The following is a 12736-nucleotide window of genomic DNA, read 5'->3' on the forward strand; positions in this document are numbered from 1 at the left end:
TGGTACAACACCACTGCATTTTTGCCAGTGAGGCCTTGGAGCAATGACCTGAAGCAGGCTGACGTCTGCCAACCAGAGAGCTTTCAGCAGCTGAGTGCCCTGAGGTGGCAGGGCGACCTCCTGGTCGCCGTGCCTGTCACCCAAGCACCAAACCGCAGGGCAGTACTGACGCACCAACGTTCTACCTGTGCAACTCCTCACAAGCCACACAACTGCATGTTTGTCATCCTCATCACTATAGCAACAGCACCTTCATTACTATGGCACAAGGTAACGGAACGCTGGGAGGACAGCTCATCCTAGCCACACCGGTGGGAACAGAATGACTACCCGTCGCCTAGGAATGGTGACACACGTTTAGGTTTAAGTAGGTCTCGCCCAGCCCCCAGGCAGGCTGGGATGGGGAAACCGAATCTCCTCCCTCACCGCCCAGGAAAATTCTTTCCGTTTTGACATTTGAAGGTGCTACCACCGCCTCGCTTCTGATACGGTGAGCACCGATCTCTTCCACAGGCCTTTTGAAACGCCAGTAATTTAAAGTGATTTTGGACATTTTATGTCATGTCTTCAAGCTGTTTTGTAGGTGCCCTGAGGCACCAAGAGCTGGGAACAACCTTCGGACATGTGACAGTTCACATCACACACTGCAAACTGTGTGAGGGCATGATTTTTGACAGGCACGTTTCCTTTCATACACTGAAGGTTCTGAGCCACGGAAGGGAAGTGCCATCCATTTCCTCTTGCAGGTCCTGTGAGGATCTCCCTACTGAAATAGAGTAACATGATCCAACGCGAGCATTGGCAAAAAAAAAAAATGTTTCAGTGAGGCGGTTAGTGTGTAGAAAAACCAGAAGCCTTCAGGCTCATTAGGCCTTCAGCAACTGCATAAGCAGCACTGAAGCAGCCTTTTGTTTTCATATCCAATCCCTTAGGTAGCTTTGGAGAAATAATTCAGAATGATTTGCAAAAGCCTGAGCGTATCAGCCTAGTAAACTGACACGTATAAACATCCATTTGAAGTGACCGCCGTAAGGCCGCCTACCTCACCAGCCAACCTGCCTTAGTGCACCCACCGCTCTACCCTACCACCAACGCACAGGTCAGACTCTCCACCCCCAGAAAGGGCTGCTCTGACGTTACCACACAGTATCTTTTGGAAGGCAAACTCAGGCAACCAACTCCTTTGCGTGAGCTTGCCAGAAGTAAATTGGTTTAGACACCATAAAGATACGGCTGTAACAAAAAATAATTGGCCTTTCACCTTATGACAAAAAATCCAACCCAGCTTTGGCCCATGTAGGTTATTTTACACTGGGAAACAAGAGCTCAAAGATCAGTTGTGAAACAAGAACAGGTGGAAGTGGGAAACTAAACCAAGACCCCTCAGAGACCAGGGCCAAGATGCTCGGGACTTTTCCCCCCGCAATGAGTTCATTGCAGATACAGGTCAGGAGCTGCGCCCCCCTCAGGGGATGGCACCTACCCTGCAGGGAGCACTCAGCCACAGGGGCAGCCTGCTGGAGGTGGCTGGCAACCAACCGCTCACTCTGCTTTTTTACGGCTCTCCTTCCGAGAGGCAGGCCAAGGGGTACAGCATGCAGCACAGCCTAGTCACTTCTTGAGAGCCTGTACATGGTAGCGCTGACAGCCAGCCACACCTCACATACATGCTGAACTCCTCCACACAGCACGAGGGATCAGGCTGGCAGCATTAGGAGTCTCACTCAATTTGTCAAGTCTTCAAAAAATGGCTGGATCGTCAACACAAGTTAAACATGACTGGAGGCAAATGATCTGTTATTCAGATCAAAATTGTCTTGAGGTCTTAAGAACCACTCAGCTTCCCTACTTCAGTGTGGTACTGGTTTGTAGTGGCCCCACAGAGCACGCACTAGCAACTGCAGATTTAATGAGAGCAGCTCGCACTCCAGATTCAAAGCAGCAACTGATGGCAGAACAGCTGACTTCGTTCCCAGTGTGAACAGACAAGTCAGTGACACGGCTCATTCTTAACACTTTTATTCTTACAGTTCTAGGTTTGAACTGTACATGCAGAGTTGCATAAGTCACAATAGAGATTTAGAGTGGATTCTATTCTATGGTAGAGTGCAATCCAGAATCCTTAAACAGTATAAAAAACAACTTTAAACATCAAGACCTTGTTAGGAGCAAAAGGGCTAAAGCTTCCCCAAGTATTTCAAGCTCTCCTAATACCTAGTTACTAGGTACTGTATGTCAAGATATATTTAGAGTTGAAGAGCTGTAGAATGCTAGACAAACTTGAACATCCTGATGTCATACCGTCTTTTTGTTAGTTCTTTCCCCCATTTCCGGCAATTAAGAATAAGTCAAAAACCCTGCCACCTGCAACCAGCTAATACAGACAAAAATGACTACTCTTTACTTGCCTGTTTAGGGTTGTACAGTGTTAAAGAAAATATTCCCTCAACAGCATTTGTATCTCACATCAGCTGAAAAAGCAATGTAACAAAAATAAAGGTATAACATCTTTGAAAATAAATATAAAGAGGGAATGCAGACAAAGTGTCAAAGATTTTTTTTTTTTTGGCAGGTAACATTCATAATATACAAAATATAACTTATTCATATTAGCCAAGGAAACATTCATGAGTTCCTGTAAACTGTTTTAATCCACCTCCTCCATGCGTGACGTGTCATCATCTCCTTCAAGAGGTGGCATCTCCTCAGTAACCGCTGGACCAGCTTCTTCTGCAGCAGCATCATCTTCATCAATGCCTGCCCAGGAAACACAAGCACCATTAATGCCACACCAGAACCCAAAGCTTTGCTCTCCTCAGCATTTCAGTTCCTCTGGGGGTTCCCCCTTTCCCACAAGTACAAAGCAGCACCAAGGCACTCTCCAGACACCCATGTACCCTGTGAGGGCACGTGATGATGCCCAGAGTTCACTCTAGACAGGACAGGTTTCTTACCCAGGCCAAGTTTGATCATCCTGTAAATGCGGTTGGCATGTGTCTGGGGATCTTCTAAACTGAAGCCAGAGGACAGGAGTGCTGTTTCATACAGCAAGATGACAAGATCCTTCACGGACTTGTCATTCTTATCAGCCTCAGCCTTCTGCCTCAGTGTTTCAATGATGGAATGATCAGGGTTAATCTCCAGATGTTTCTTTGCTGCCATGTATCCCATTGTGGAGTTGTCTCTTAAGGCCTGCGCCTTCATGATCCTCTCCATGTTGGCAGTCCAGCCATACGTGCTTGTTACGATGCAGCATGGAGAAGTGACTAAACGGTTGGACACAACCACCTTTAAAAGTGAACATAAGGCAGAAGTTTGTAGTTAACATTTCAACACACACGCTCCATCTATCCCCACTGATTTCAGAGCATCATCTAGTTCAGAAGAGACCTTTAAGGGCATTGAGTCCAACCATAAAACCAAGGTTCAACTCTCAAATGCTGCTGCATGTCATGGAAGACTCATTTCACTTAAAAAAAAATCAAAACAGAGACACCTTGCATCTATAAAATTCCCTCTTGCAGAGGGCTTGCTCACATTCAGAAAAGGAAATTTTAGCAGACATTGGTACCTGAGCCTTCTCTGCCACAACTTCATTTCAGATCATTAAACAACTTGTTACAGACAAAATGAGTACTAGTCAGTACCTTTTCTACTTTCTTCTCAAGTATATCTTTCATTATTTTGCAAAGGTTTTCAAACTTGGCTTTCTTCTCCTCTTGTTTCTTTTTCTCTTCCTCATCTTCTGGAAGCTCCAAACCCTCTTTTGTTACAGAAACCAGGGTCTTGCCTTCAAATTCCTTCAGCTGCTGCACGCAGTACTCATCAATAGGCTCAATCATGTAGATCACTTCCAGGCCATGTTTGCGAAGACGCTCCACAAAAGCAGAGTTGGCCACCTGATCTTTTGTTTCGCCTGCAAGAAGCAAAAATGCCACACTTGTGGTTTGAACCTCAGCACTGTAACACAGCAGCTTACCTGTTTTCTGTAAGAGCCTATGCAACATTTCCAGTGATGCTTTATGTCCGTTATCAGTAGAAAAAAAGGGACGCAGACCAGGTACAATGGGGTACTGCAAAGATTAGGTTGGCCTGAAGAGACTCAAGCCTTTCCAAGTGACACCACAGCTTACAATACTTCACTCATTTGAAAGTAAATTTCAATTTCTTAGAATGCCAGGTAAGCAATGTTTCACAATCCTGCCAAGGAAGAAAACTGAAAAGCCCTGTACAGCATTCACCTTTTGAAATATGTCTTAATATTTATGCCCAAAGAATTAAACTGGTTTGAGCATTAGGTCTTAAAATTTCAGATACTGCTGGCCAAATTTATTAGCTAAAGCCAGAACACAAAACTATCTGGAAGATAAAGGCACCTCAAATACTCCAGAGCATACTTTCAGGGCTTACAGGAGAAAAGTCCTAGACGGGTAAGATATCTGTGGAAGGGGCACTTCACAAAACTGGCATCCTCCCATACCTTCAAGGTGGCAGCAGTGACACCAAACATTGTATTTCAAACGCAAGGCAATACCTGAAGAGCTTTTTTTTTTTTTTTACAGCTCATTACTGGTCTCAGCGTGTTTGCAAGGGCAGAGTTCGCAGTACAGAGAAGGTAGCTCGTTCTGCTGTCCACATGGACACAGTATGACACTACGGAACCCTAACTATGATCTTATTTCACATAGTTTTAGCACTGTGCAGCATCCACTTATTTCATAAATACTATAGTACTGAAGAGATTTGGTGGAATTGCACCACAAGTTCTGTCTTGCTAAGTAAGGTTCCTTCATCACGTACTCACTGAAGTGACACCTCAACAAATATTCTGGCAGGCAGTGCAGCTTAGCTAGAGACTGAAAATGTAACTGTTTTTACAGAACTAATTATAATTACATTACCACAGTAAGATTTTTTTCACTTAAAATCCCAGTTTCTTCTTGAATTCACCAAGAGAACTGACCATTGTTATTTGTCATTTTCTGACTCCCCAAAAGATAACCCTGCATCTGTAAGTATATTTACAGTTTCTGACACCAACTCACCAGTGATGTAGTAGACATGTTTCTGGTTTTCCTTCATGCGAGTGCAGTAGTCCTTCAGAGAAACCATTTCATCACCAGATGCAGACGTGTAATACCTCAGTAACTCTGACAGCTTCTTGCGGTTCTGGGAGTCTTCATGTATGCCAAGCTACAAAGCAGAAAAAAACCTATTAGTGATTCCTTTAAATAAAAACTGAAGTGTGGCATTTTAGTATTTCAGGTGTTAGCAAAAATCTGTAGCTCCTACAGTCAATACTAGTAAGGAGAAAAACTACAAACCTTTATGTTCTTTGAGAACTGCTCATAGAACTTCTTGTAGTTCTCCTTGTCTTCAGCCAACTCAGTGAAAAGTTCCAAGCACTTCTTCACCAGGTTCTTCCGGATCACTTTCAGGATCTTGCTTTGCTGCAGCATTTCACGAGAAATATTCAGAGGTAAATCCTCAGAGTCTACCACACCTCTCATGAAATCTGGAAGGCAATGGTGCAAATGATGGTGAGAATTTGCTTTCCAGGTCTTAAAAATCAGGATGACCTTTCACCACTTAGGTGGCTTTGCCCTTTTATAATTATTAGTTGGTTTATACGGAATTCTAGACAACAGAAAGCAGTACTTTCTCCAACTGCTCAGGTACTTCCTGATCAACTGTGTCTTCCCTCTCCCAATTTCTTTAAATACAAAGGGAAACTACGAAGTTGCTAAGTAGCTGCTCTACTATTTTGGGAAACACTTTCCTCAAATACTCACTCAGATATTCAGGGATCAGTTCCTCACAGTTGTCCATGATGAAAACTCGGCGTACATACAGCTTAATATTGTTCTTCTTCTTCCTGTTTTCAAACAGATCGAAGGGTGCACGCCGCGGGACAAACAGGAGAGCTCTGAATTCCAACTGCCCTTCCACAGAGAAGTGCTGTGAGAAAGCAAGGCGATCATTTTAATCAGTTTGTAGGGCTCTCACCTTAGTAACCGTTTAACAGAAGGCAAACAATACCCACTTGAGATTTCATGAAAAATTCAACACGTTAGAGAAGACATGGGTCAGGAACAAGTACGTTCTCCAGACAAAACATATCTAAGGTCTGTTCAGTGTTACCAGGCAAGCAGACCGATACAGAAGACATTTGCAGTTTCCTATATTATATACTGGGCTTCAGGAAGCATGTGTATTCTTACAGCACTTCCCACTACATACACACAAAAAGGACAGTCTCACTTACCCATCCCCTTTAGCTTTAGGCCTTTTCAAAACTAAGCTACAAACCCAAGGAACTAAATTTACATTCATTTGAAATCTAAATTTTTCAATTAGATTTTTAACAACTAAGCTACAAACTGGGAAGGCATCTGCACTTACTTTTATTTACAGTTAAATTGAAGCATGGATTTGATTAAAGTTATAAAAACAGCCTTAACAACAGCCAGAATAATTGTAGTACAGTGTTACCCTCGCATAGTGGAGGTGTTCTAACCAGCAGCATCACTCCAAATACTACACAACTTATCACGGTAAGATCTGATGCAATAGATAAGAGTTCAGTTACCCTGTCTAGCAAGCTTCTGGCCTTACTGGCAAAAACAACTGGACCTGAAGAAGGACAAGAACTTACTTTGACAGCTAAATGGTCTTCCCAGTCATTAGTTAGACTCTTGTAGAATTCCCCATATTCTTCATTGGTAATGTCATCGGGATTCCTGGTCCAAATGGGCTTAGTCTTGTTGAGCTCCTCCTGATCAATGTACTTCTCCTTAATCTTCTTCTTCTTCTTCTTATCTCCATCCTTCTTTTCTTCTTCTTCATCAGAACCAACATCCTCTATCTCTGGCTTATCTTCTGTCTTTTCCTCCTTCTCTTCTTTTTCCTCTTCCTTTTCCTCAGCCTCATCATCACTCACCTCCTTATCACGCTCCTTCTCCACCTACAGAAGACATCATTAGGTAAAACTTCCATGTTTCTCAGTTCAATGTGTTCCTTGCAATATCACAAAGCTCAGAACTACATGCACATGGTGTCACCTTTTCCTCCAGGACTCAATTAACAACTTCATTCTGGGCGCTGAGACCCAAGTGTTATTTTGTTTCCATATGCTTATGTGGTAGTTCATGTTATTTACTCACACTTTATTTCTACTAACAATACACCAAAACGTAGTTCATTTACTCAATGGTTGGGAGACCATAATACTACTAACTTGGCAAAACATTTTTTTGCTTGGTTTTGTAAAACGAAGTTGTACTTAACAGAACTGCATTTCAAGAGAGCTACAGCCATGTAACATCTCTAACAATTTTAACGAACAAAATACACATGGACTGCTCGCTCTTCAGTTGTGAAAATTCACTTGTTTCAAGCTGACAATGCTTATATTACGTAGTATTTCAAGCAAAGTACATACAAAGAGAGTAATTGGATAGCCGATGAACTGAGAATGCTTCTTCACAATTTCCTTGATTCGCCGTTCCTCAAGGTATTCAGTTTGATCTTCTTTAAGATGCAGGATGACTTTGGTTCCACGACCCAGAGGTTCACCTAGAATGGAAGTTTACAGGTTTTACTTGTGCAGGAGCAGACTAGGCTTTGGCTAATTTAATAGATACCTCCTTTAAAAAAAGCACTCCTGTATCAGTAATTCCTTTACCACTGGTAAGTGTAAGCTTCTGTGTACAGAAACAGCCTTACAGACACTTCCTCAACCTGCCCGCGCCCAGCATGTATTTTGCATAAGCTTAAGGTGACTTTCAGTAGGTAAGTCTGTTCACGTGTCATCTTTCAAGTTTCTGTATATAGAGTTGTTGCAGGAGTCTACAAATATATTTCGCTGTATAAGCTTTGAAAGCTTATTCTTCATTCTACTGCACCATTTACTTCAGGTATTCCCTTACCATGTACCAATAGTTACTCAAACTGGAATGGCAAGGGAACAGCTGTGTCAGTGCTTGATCCAACACGTGGCTAGTACTACCCATTTCCTCTGTTTTTGTCTTTTTCAATGCAGAGTAGGTATTCCAATGCCAGAAACCTTTACAAGGCATACTTGAACAGAAACGTTTTAATACTCACCATTATCAAGCCTGACAGTGAAAGATCCTCCAGCTGATGACTCCCAAGCATACTGTTCATCATCATTGTGCTTGGTGATCACTGTCACTTTTTCTGCAACCAGGTAGGCTGAGTAGAAGCCAACACCGAACTGCCCAATCATGGATATATCAGCTCCTGCCTGCAGGGCTTCCATGAATGCTTTGGTACCAGACTTGGCAATAGTACCAAGGTTGTTGACCAGGTCAGCTTTCGTCATCCCAATGCCTGTATCCACAATTGTCAGAGTGCGATCATGCTTGTTTGGGATCAGGTTAATTTTCAGGTCTTTTCCAGAATCCAGCTTGCTTGGATCAGTCAAGCTCTCATATCTAATCTTGTCCAGAGCCTGTAACAGAAGAGGCAGGCTTTAGCATTCCCTATCTATTCCTAAAAATTTTAACAGTCCCATTGGCACGAACCAGCCTAGGAGTGAAAGTACTTACATCTGATGAATTGGAGATCAGCTCCCTCAGAAAAATTTCCTTGTTGGAGTAGAAAGTGTTGATGATCAGAGACATCAACTGAGCGATCTCAGCCTGGAAGGCGAAGGTCTCCACCTCCTCCTCCATTGGTTGGTCTTGAGTTTGCACAGCTTCTGGCATCTGTAAAGAGAGCAAGAGTTGAAATCCCACCTGAACAGCTTGTTGCACATACCTTTTTATGGGAAGAGACAACGGCATTCTGAGATAAAGCTATCTGACTACATGGTTTCAAATACATCACCACATGAACACAACAGCCTGCCCCCGCAGTCTTATTTCCTACCAGTAACAACTCAGGAGTTTTAAGGAGTACTTAAAATAGGTACAAAATTTTAACTACATACTTGCTTTACATTCTTGGCTTGCACCACTCAGGGTAAGACAGAACTTTTCCTCTCCCCTTCATTAGTTTACAAATTAATAGACAACTCTTCCCCTTGTCACAGACCCAGTACACGTTACAAAGAAGAAAAAGAAACTGGTAACTTAGCCCAGCATTTGAGAAGCTACCTGTATTACTCTGTAGTCGATTTTCACGGTAAAGTCTCTACTGGCAGTACTTTTCTCCCATGCACCGCATTATTTTGCTCATGTAACTACTATTCTCAGATGCAGACACTACCCGGATGTGTAATTTATGTACCAATACGGCTCAGCCGAGCCCGTTACTCTGACCTACACAGATAGAGTACCCAAACTTGGCCGGCCACCTGCTGCCTAGGCTATCCTGCGCTCGAGTCGAAGCTCAGGATCGACGGAAAGTAACACCTCTTTCGCGTCGGAAAGTAAAACCTCTCCACCTCCGACCCCGCTTCAGTCACCGCACAACAAACGGAGACCAAGCGCAATACCTCAATCCGGCAACCAAGCCTTAACACTCACTACTTAGTCTGATGCTGAAGGAAACGCCTGGGCTGCCAGCGGCGGCTCCGGCGCCCCCGATGCCGCCGGGAGCGGAGCCTCGGGGCGGGAGCGCCCTCCCGCGCGCGCCGCGCAGCGCCCCCTGCCGGCCGTCCCCGGCAGCGGGAAAGGTTCTAGAAACTGCCAGAGCCTTCCCCCCCGCCCCCCACCTCCCCGCCCGCAGGGCGCACCGCCGGGCGGCCCCCAGTCCTCCTCCGCTCCCCCCAGCCACTGCCCCCTCGGCGAGCCGCGCCACCCTACGCTCTCCCGGCCGAGCACCCACCTACGAAAAGCAAAGCTCCCCGGCCACCCTTCTCAGCGAAACGGGGCTGGGGCGCCCCCGGGGAAAGGGGAACTGCCTTGCACCCCTCGGCAGCCACAGCACGCGCTGCCCGCGACTCCCCCGCAGCCCCACTACCGGGAGCTCCCTGCTTCTTCCCCCCCGCCACCCAACGGCCTTACTCCGGGTATAAAAAAATATAAATCAGCTCGCAGACTTGTCAGGCATCAGCACCTCGCTCCCTCCACCCGTACCCCGGCTTCGAGACCCAGCGCCCCCCCCAGCTCCCTTCACTAGGGACGAAACAAGGGAAGGCACATCCCGCTCCCCTGGGCCCCCGGGGCCGGCAGGGCCACACATCCGCCTCCAGGACGCGAGAAGAAAGCGCTCCCCTAAGAGTTACCGCCGCCGCACAACCCATTGCCGCCACAGCCACCTCCACTGCTCACCTTTGCAGGGGCAAAAGGCTGCTAGTCTCCTCACCGAAACCACAAACGCGCTCTACCCGTACCGGCGTGCCTCCACTAGTGCGCGCTCCCCGCCGCCCGCCGGGCTTATATACAGCCGGCGCCGCCTCCTTCCAGAACCATCGGGAACCTTCACCGGCAGGCGCGGGGGAGGCGGCGGGGGGGCGGGGGCTCCGCCCGCCCCGCCGAGGGGCGGGGCCAAGCCTCTCGCAGCCAATAGTAGCCGTCCGCGGAAGGTGCCCGTCAAAACGCGGGGATCGCGCAGACGCCTTGCCTATCATGGCGGGGGGGGTGTAGAAGGGTGGATTCCGCGCATGAGCTGGTGGCTGAATGAGCGCGCGGGCGCGCGCGCGCTCTCCTTATTCGCCCAACCGCCGGCTCGGGTGGGGCGGGGTGGCGGGCGGCAGGTGCATGCGCGGTGGCTCGCACGGAGTGGCGGTTGGGCGCGCGCGGCGCTGAGGAGGAGGAGGAGGAGGAGGAGGAAGAAGAAGAAGATGAGGATGAGGATGACGACGAGGGGTTGGGGGAAATTGCGCAACGGGTGACGTCATTCGCTGCCCTGCGCCTCTCAGAACGTCCTAGAAGCGGGCGGGGTCAGGTTGCCTCCGCTCCCCTCACGCTCCCCCCCCCCTCCCGCCAATCCCCTGCCGGCGCGTCGTGCTGCCCTGTGGAGAAGGGCCTGGGAAGCGGGGGGGCCGCCCCGGAGGGGGGCGGCTGCCTCTCGGCCCCACTCGGGGGTCCCCGGGCCGGGGCCCCCGGCCTCAGGCGGGTTGGGCGCGGCGGGCGGCTCCCCGCCGGCTGGTTGTGCAGGTGGTTGCGCCCCTGCTTCCCCCTCAGGCCCGGGCTGCGCGTCCCTGCCCCGTTCGGCGGGTAGGGCCGTCTGTGCTGCCAAGCGTAGCTGGGTGAATCATGGCTCAGGGATGCAGTGGTAAAGCGTTTCGCCTAATCGGGGGAAACAAAATCGCTTCTTACGCTGCAAGTATCAGTCTGCGAGTTGAACAAAACCATGCCTTTTACTCCATGTAGTTGTTCAGGATAAAAAGAGTCAAGGGATCAAATCAGAGAAGCTCAGACCTACATAGCTATGCAGTTACTTAAGGATTTAAGTGCTAATAGTAGTCATGAGACAGATGCCAGTGCCCTTCAGTTTGTTAACAGCCCAAAGCCTGAAACCTGGGATTCTCAGCCTGGATGTGGCTTTTCCCATCTAATCTGCAGGAAATCTTAGTTGATGTTCAAAGAGCACAGCTACAGACGTCTATACATATATTTTATGCATCTTGCGTGAAGGCTTTGATAACTACGCGTCTCATTATACCCAGTAGCTCTGTGATTATGGCATTTAGCAGGGGGGTTATTTTTATATCCTGAATGACCTGATTGGGAGCAGAAAGTTAAATGCAGGTCTTCCATGTCTCAGGAGAATGATCTGCATCACGTGTGTTCCAGAGCAGGCTTCTAAAACTTTCTTGGAGCTGATCCACTTTTGGGGTTATAAAAACCAAGTGAAGCTACATGTTACAACTGTACACTGATGTTAGCATAAACCTAGGTAATCTCCATGCTCTAAGGTATAGCTATTTATTTGTTTGAGGAATAAAAATTATGTGGTTTCTGTAGCAAAAATTAATCCCAGGTGTAATTTCTTGGCTTTTTCTGTTGGCTCTTAGATGTACCCCAGACTTCTGTCTAGTTCAACACCTGACTGACTTGGGAATCGAATTTTTATGTGCCTAACCTGCTCTTCTGCCAGTTAAGCATCTTAAATTACACTGTTTAGGGTGTCCCTTGAATTAGTACAATGCTTTGGTCCATTAATGCATTTAACCAAAGATCATTATGCTGAATTTAACATTCTTATCATCTGTTAACCTGCGGTTTGATCTGGACAAGCAAATCTGATTGACTTGGGGCCTACAGACTTGATTTTGTTGCAGCATTATGTCTCTCAGGGAGTTTTCAGTACTTCTCAGTATCTGACAAGAAGGTACATTAAGTATGTGTGTAAGACATCACACAGGACCTGTCAAGGAATTAAAATTACGGCTTGTTTCATTGCAGTTTCTGTAGTATCTGGATCCATATCTGCACTGGTGCAGGACTTAAAGGACACTGCCCTCCTAAATAGCGATGTCACAGCTCTGACCCAAGCAGTTGGCCGAAATACAGGGTCCTGCAGGTTATTTTAATTAGCAGGAAACATTAATTGTGGTGTCAACAGTAACGTAAGAGGGGCTATAGATGAGCTGCTGCTCAGCACATGGGAGAAATCAAACTAAGAGTGGAGTTATTTGCTCACAGTTCTAAGGCACTGAAAAAGCTGGATTTCAGCCAACGCTCAGCCTCGAAAGTTCTGCTGTTCTGTCTGGGTCACCCTTCTGGTGCTTACTCTGTTTTTCTGTATCTTGTTCAAACCTGATTTTGTGGTGCTTCTCAATGCATGTCTTCTCCTTTCTCTCAAACACGTACACTTCTACAAA

General features: G+C 46.7%; 1 protein-coding gene across 1 annotated transcript; it reads right to left on the reverse strand.

Annotated features, from left to right (window-relative positions):
- Positions 1 to 2003: 2003 nt before the first annotated feature.
- On the reverse strand, positions 2004 to 10402 carry HSP90AA1 (heat shock protein 90 alpha family class A member 1). Its single transcript, XM_075103941.1, has 11 exons — positions 10239 to 10402; positions 8571 to 8729; positions 8107 to 8473; positions 7442 to 7575; positions 6656 to 6964; positions 5793 to 5958; positions 5325 to 5515; positions 5046 to 5193; positions 3648 to 3916; positions 2955 to 3288; positions 2004 to 2757 (listed from the first exon to the last, which is right to left on the reverse strand). Exons 2-11 carry the CDS (start codon positions 8727 to 8729, stop codon positions 2648 to 2650), a joined length of 2187 nt encoding a protein of 728 aa, XP_074960042.1. The 5' UTR covers positions 10239 to 10402; the 3' UTR covers positions 2004 to 2647.
- Positions 10403 to 12736: the final 2334 nt, after the last annotated feature.

This window comes from Phalacrocorax aristotelis, chromosome 9 (assembly GCF_949628215.1).
Source record: "Phalacrocorax aristotelis chromosome 9, bGulAri2.1, whole genome shotgun sequence".
Taxonomy (NCBI): Eukaryota; Metazoa; Chordata; class Aves; order Suliformes; family Phalacrocoracidae; genus Phalacrocorax; species Phalacrocorax aristotelis.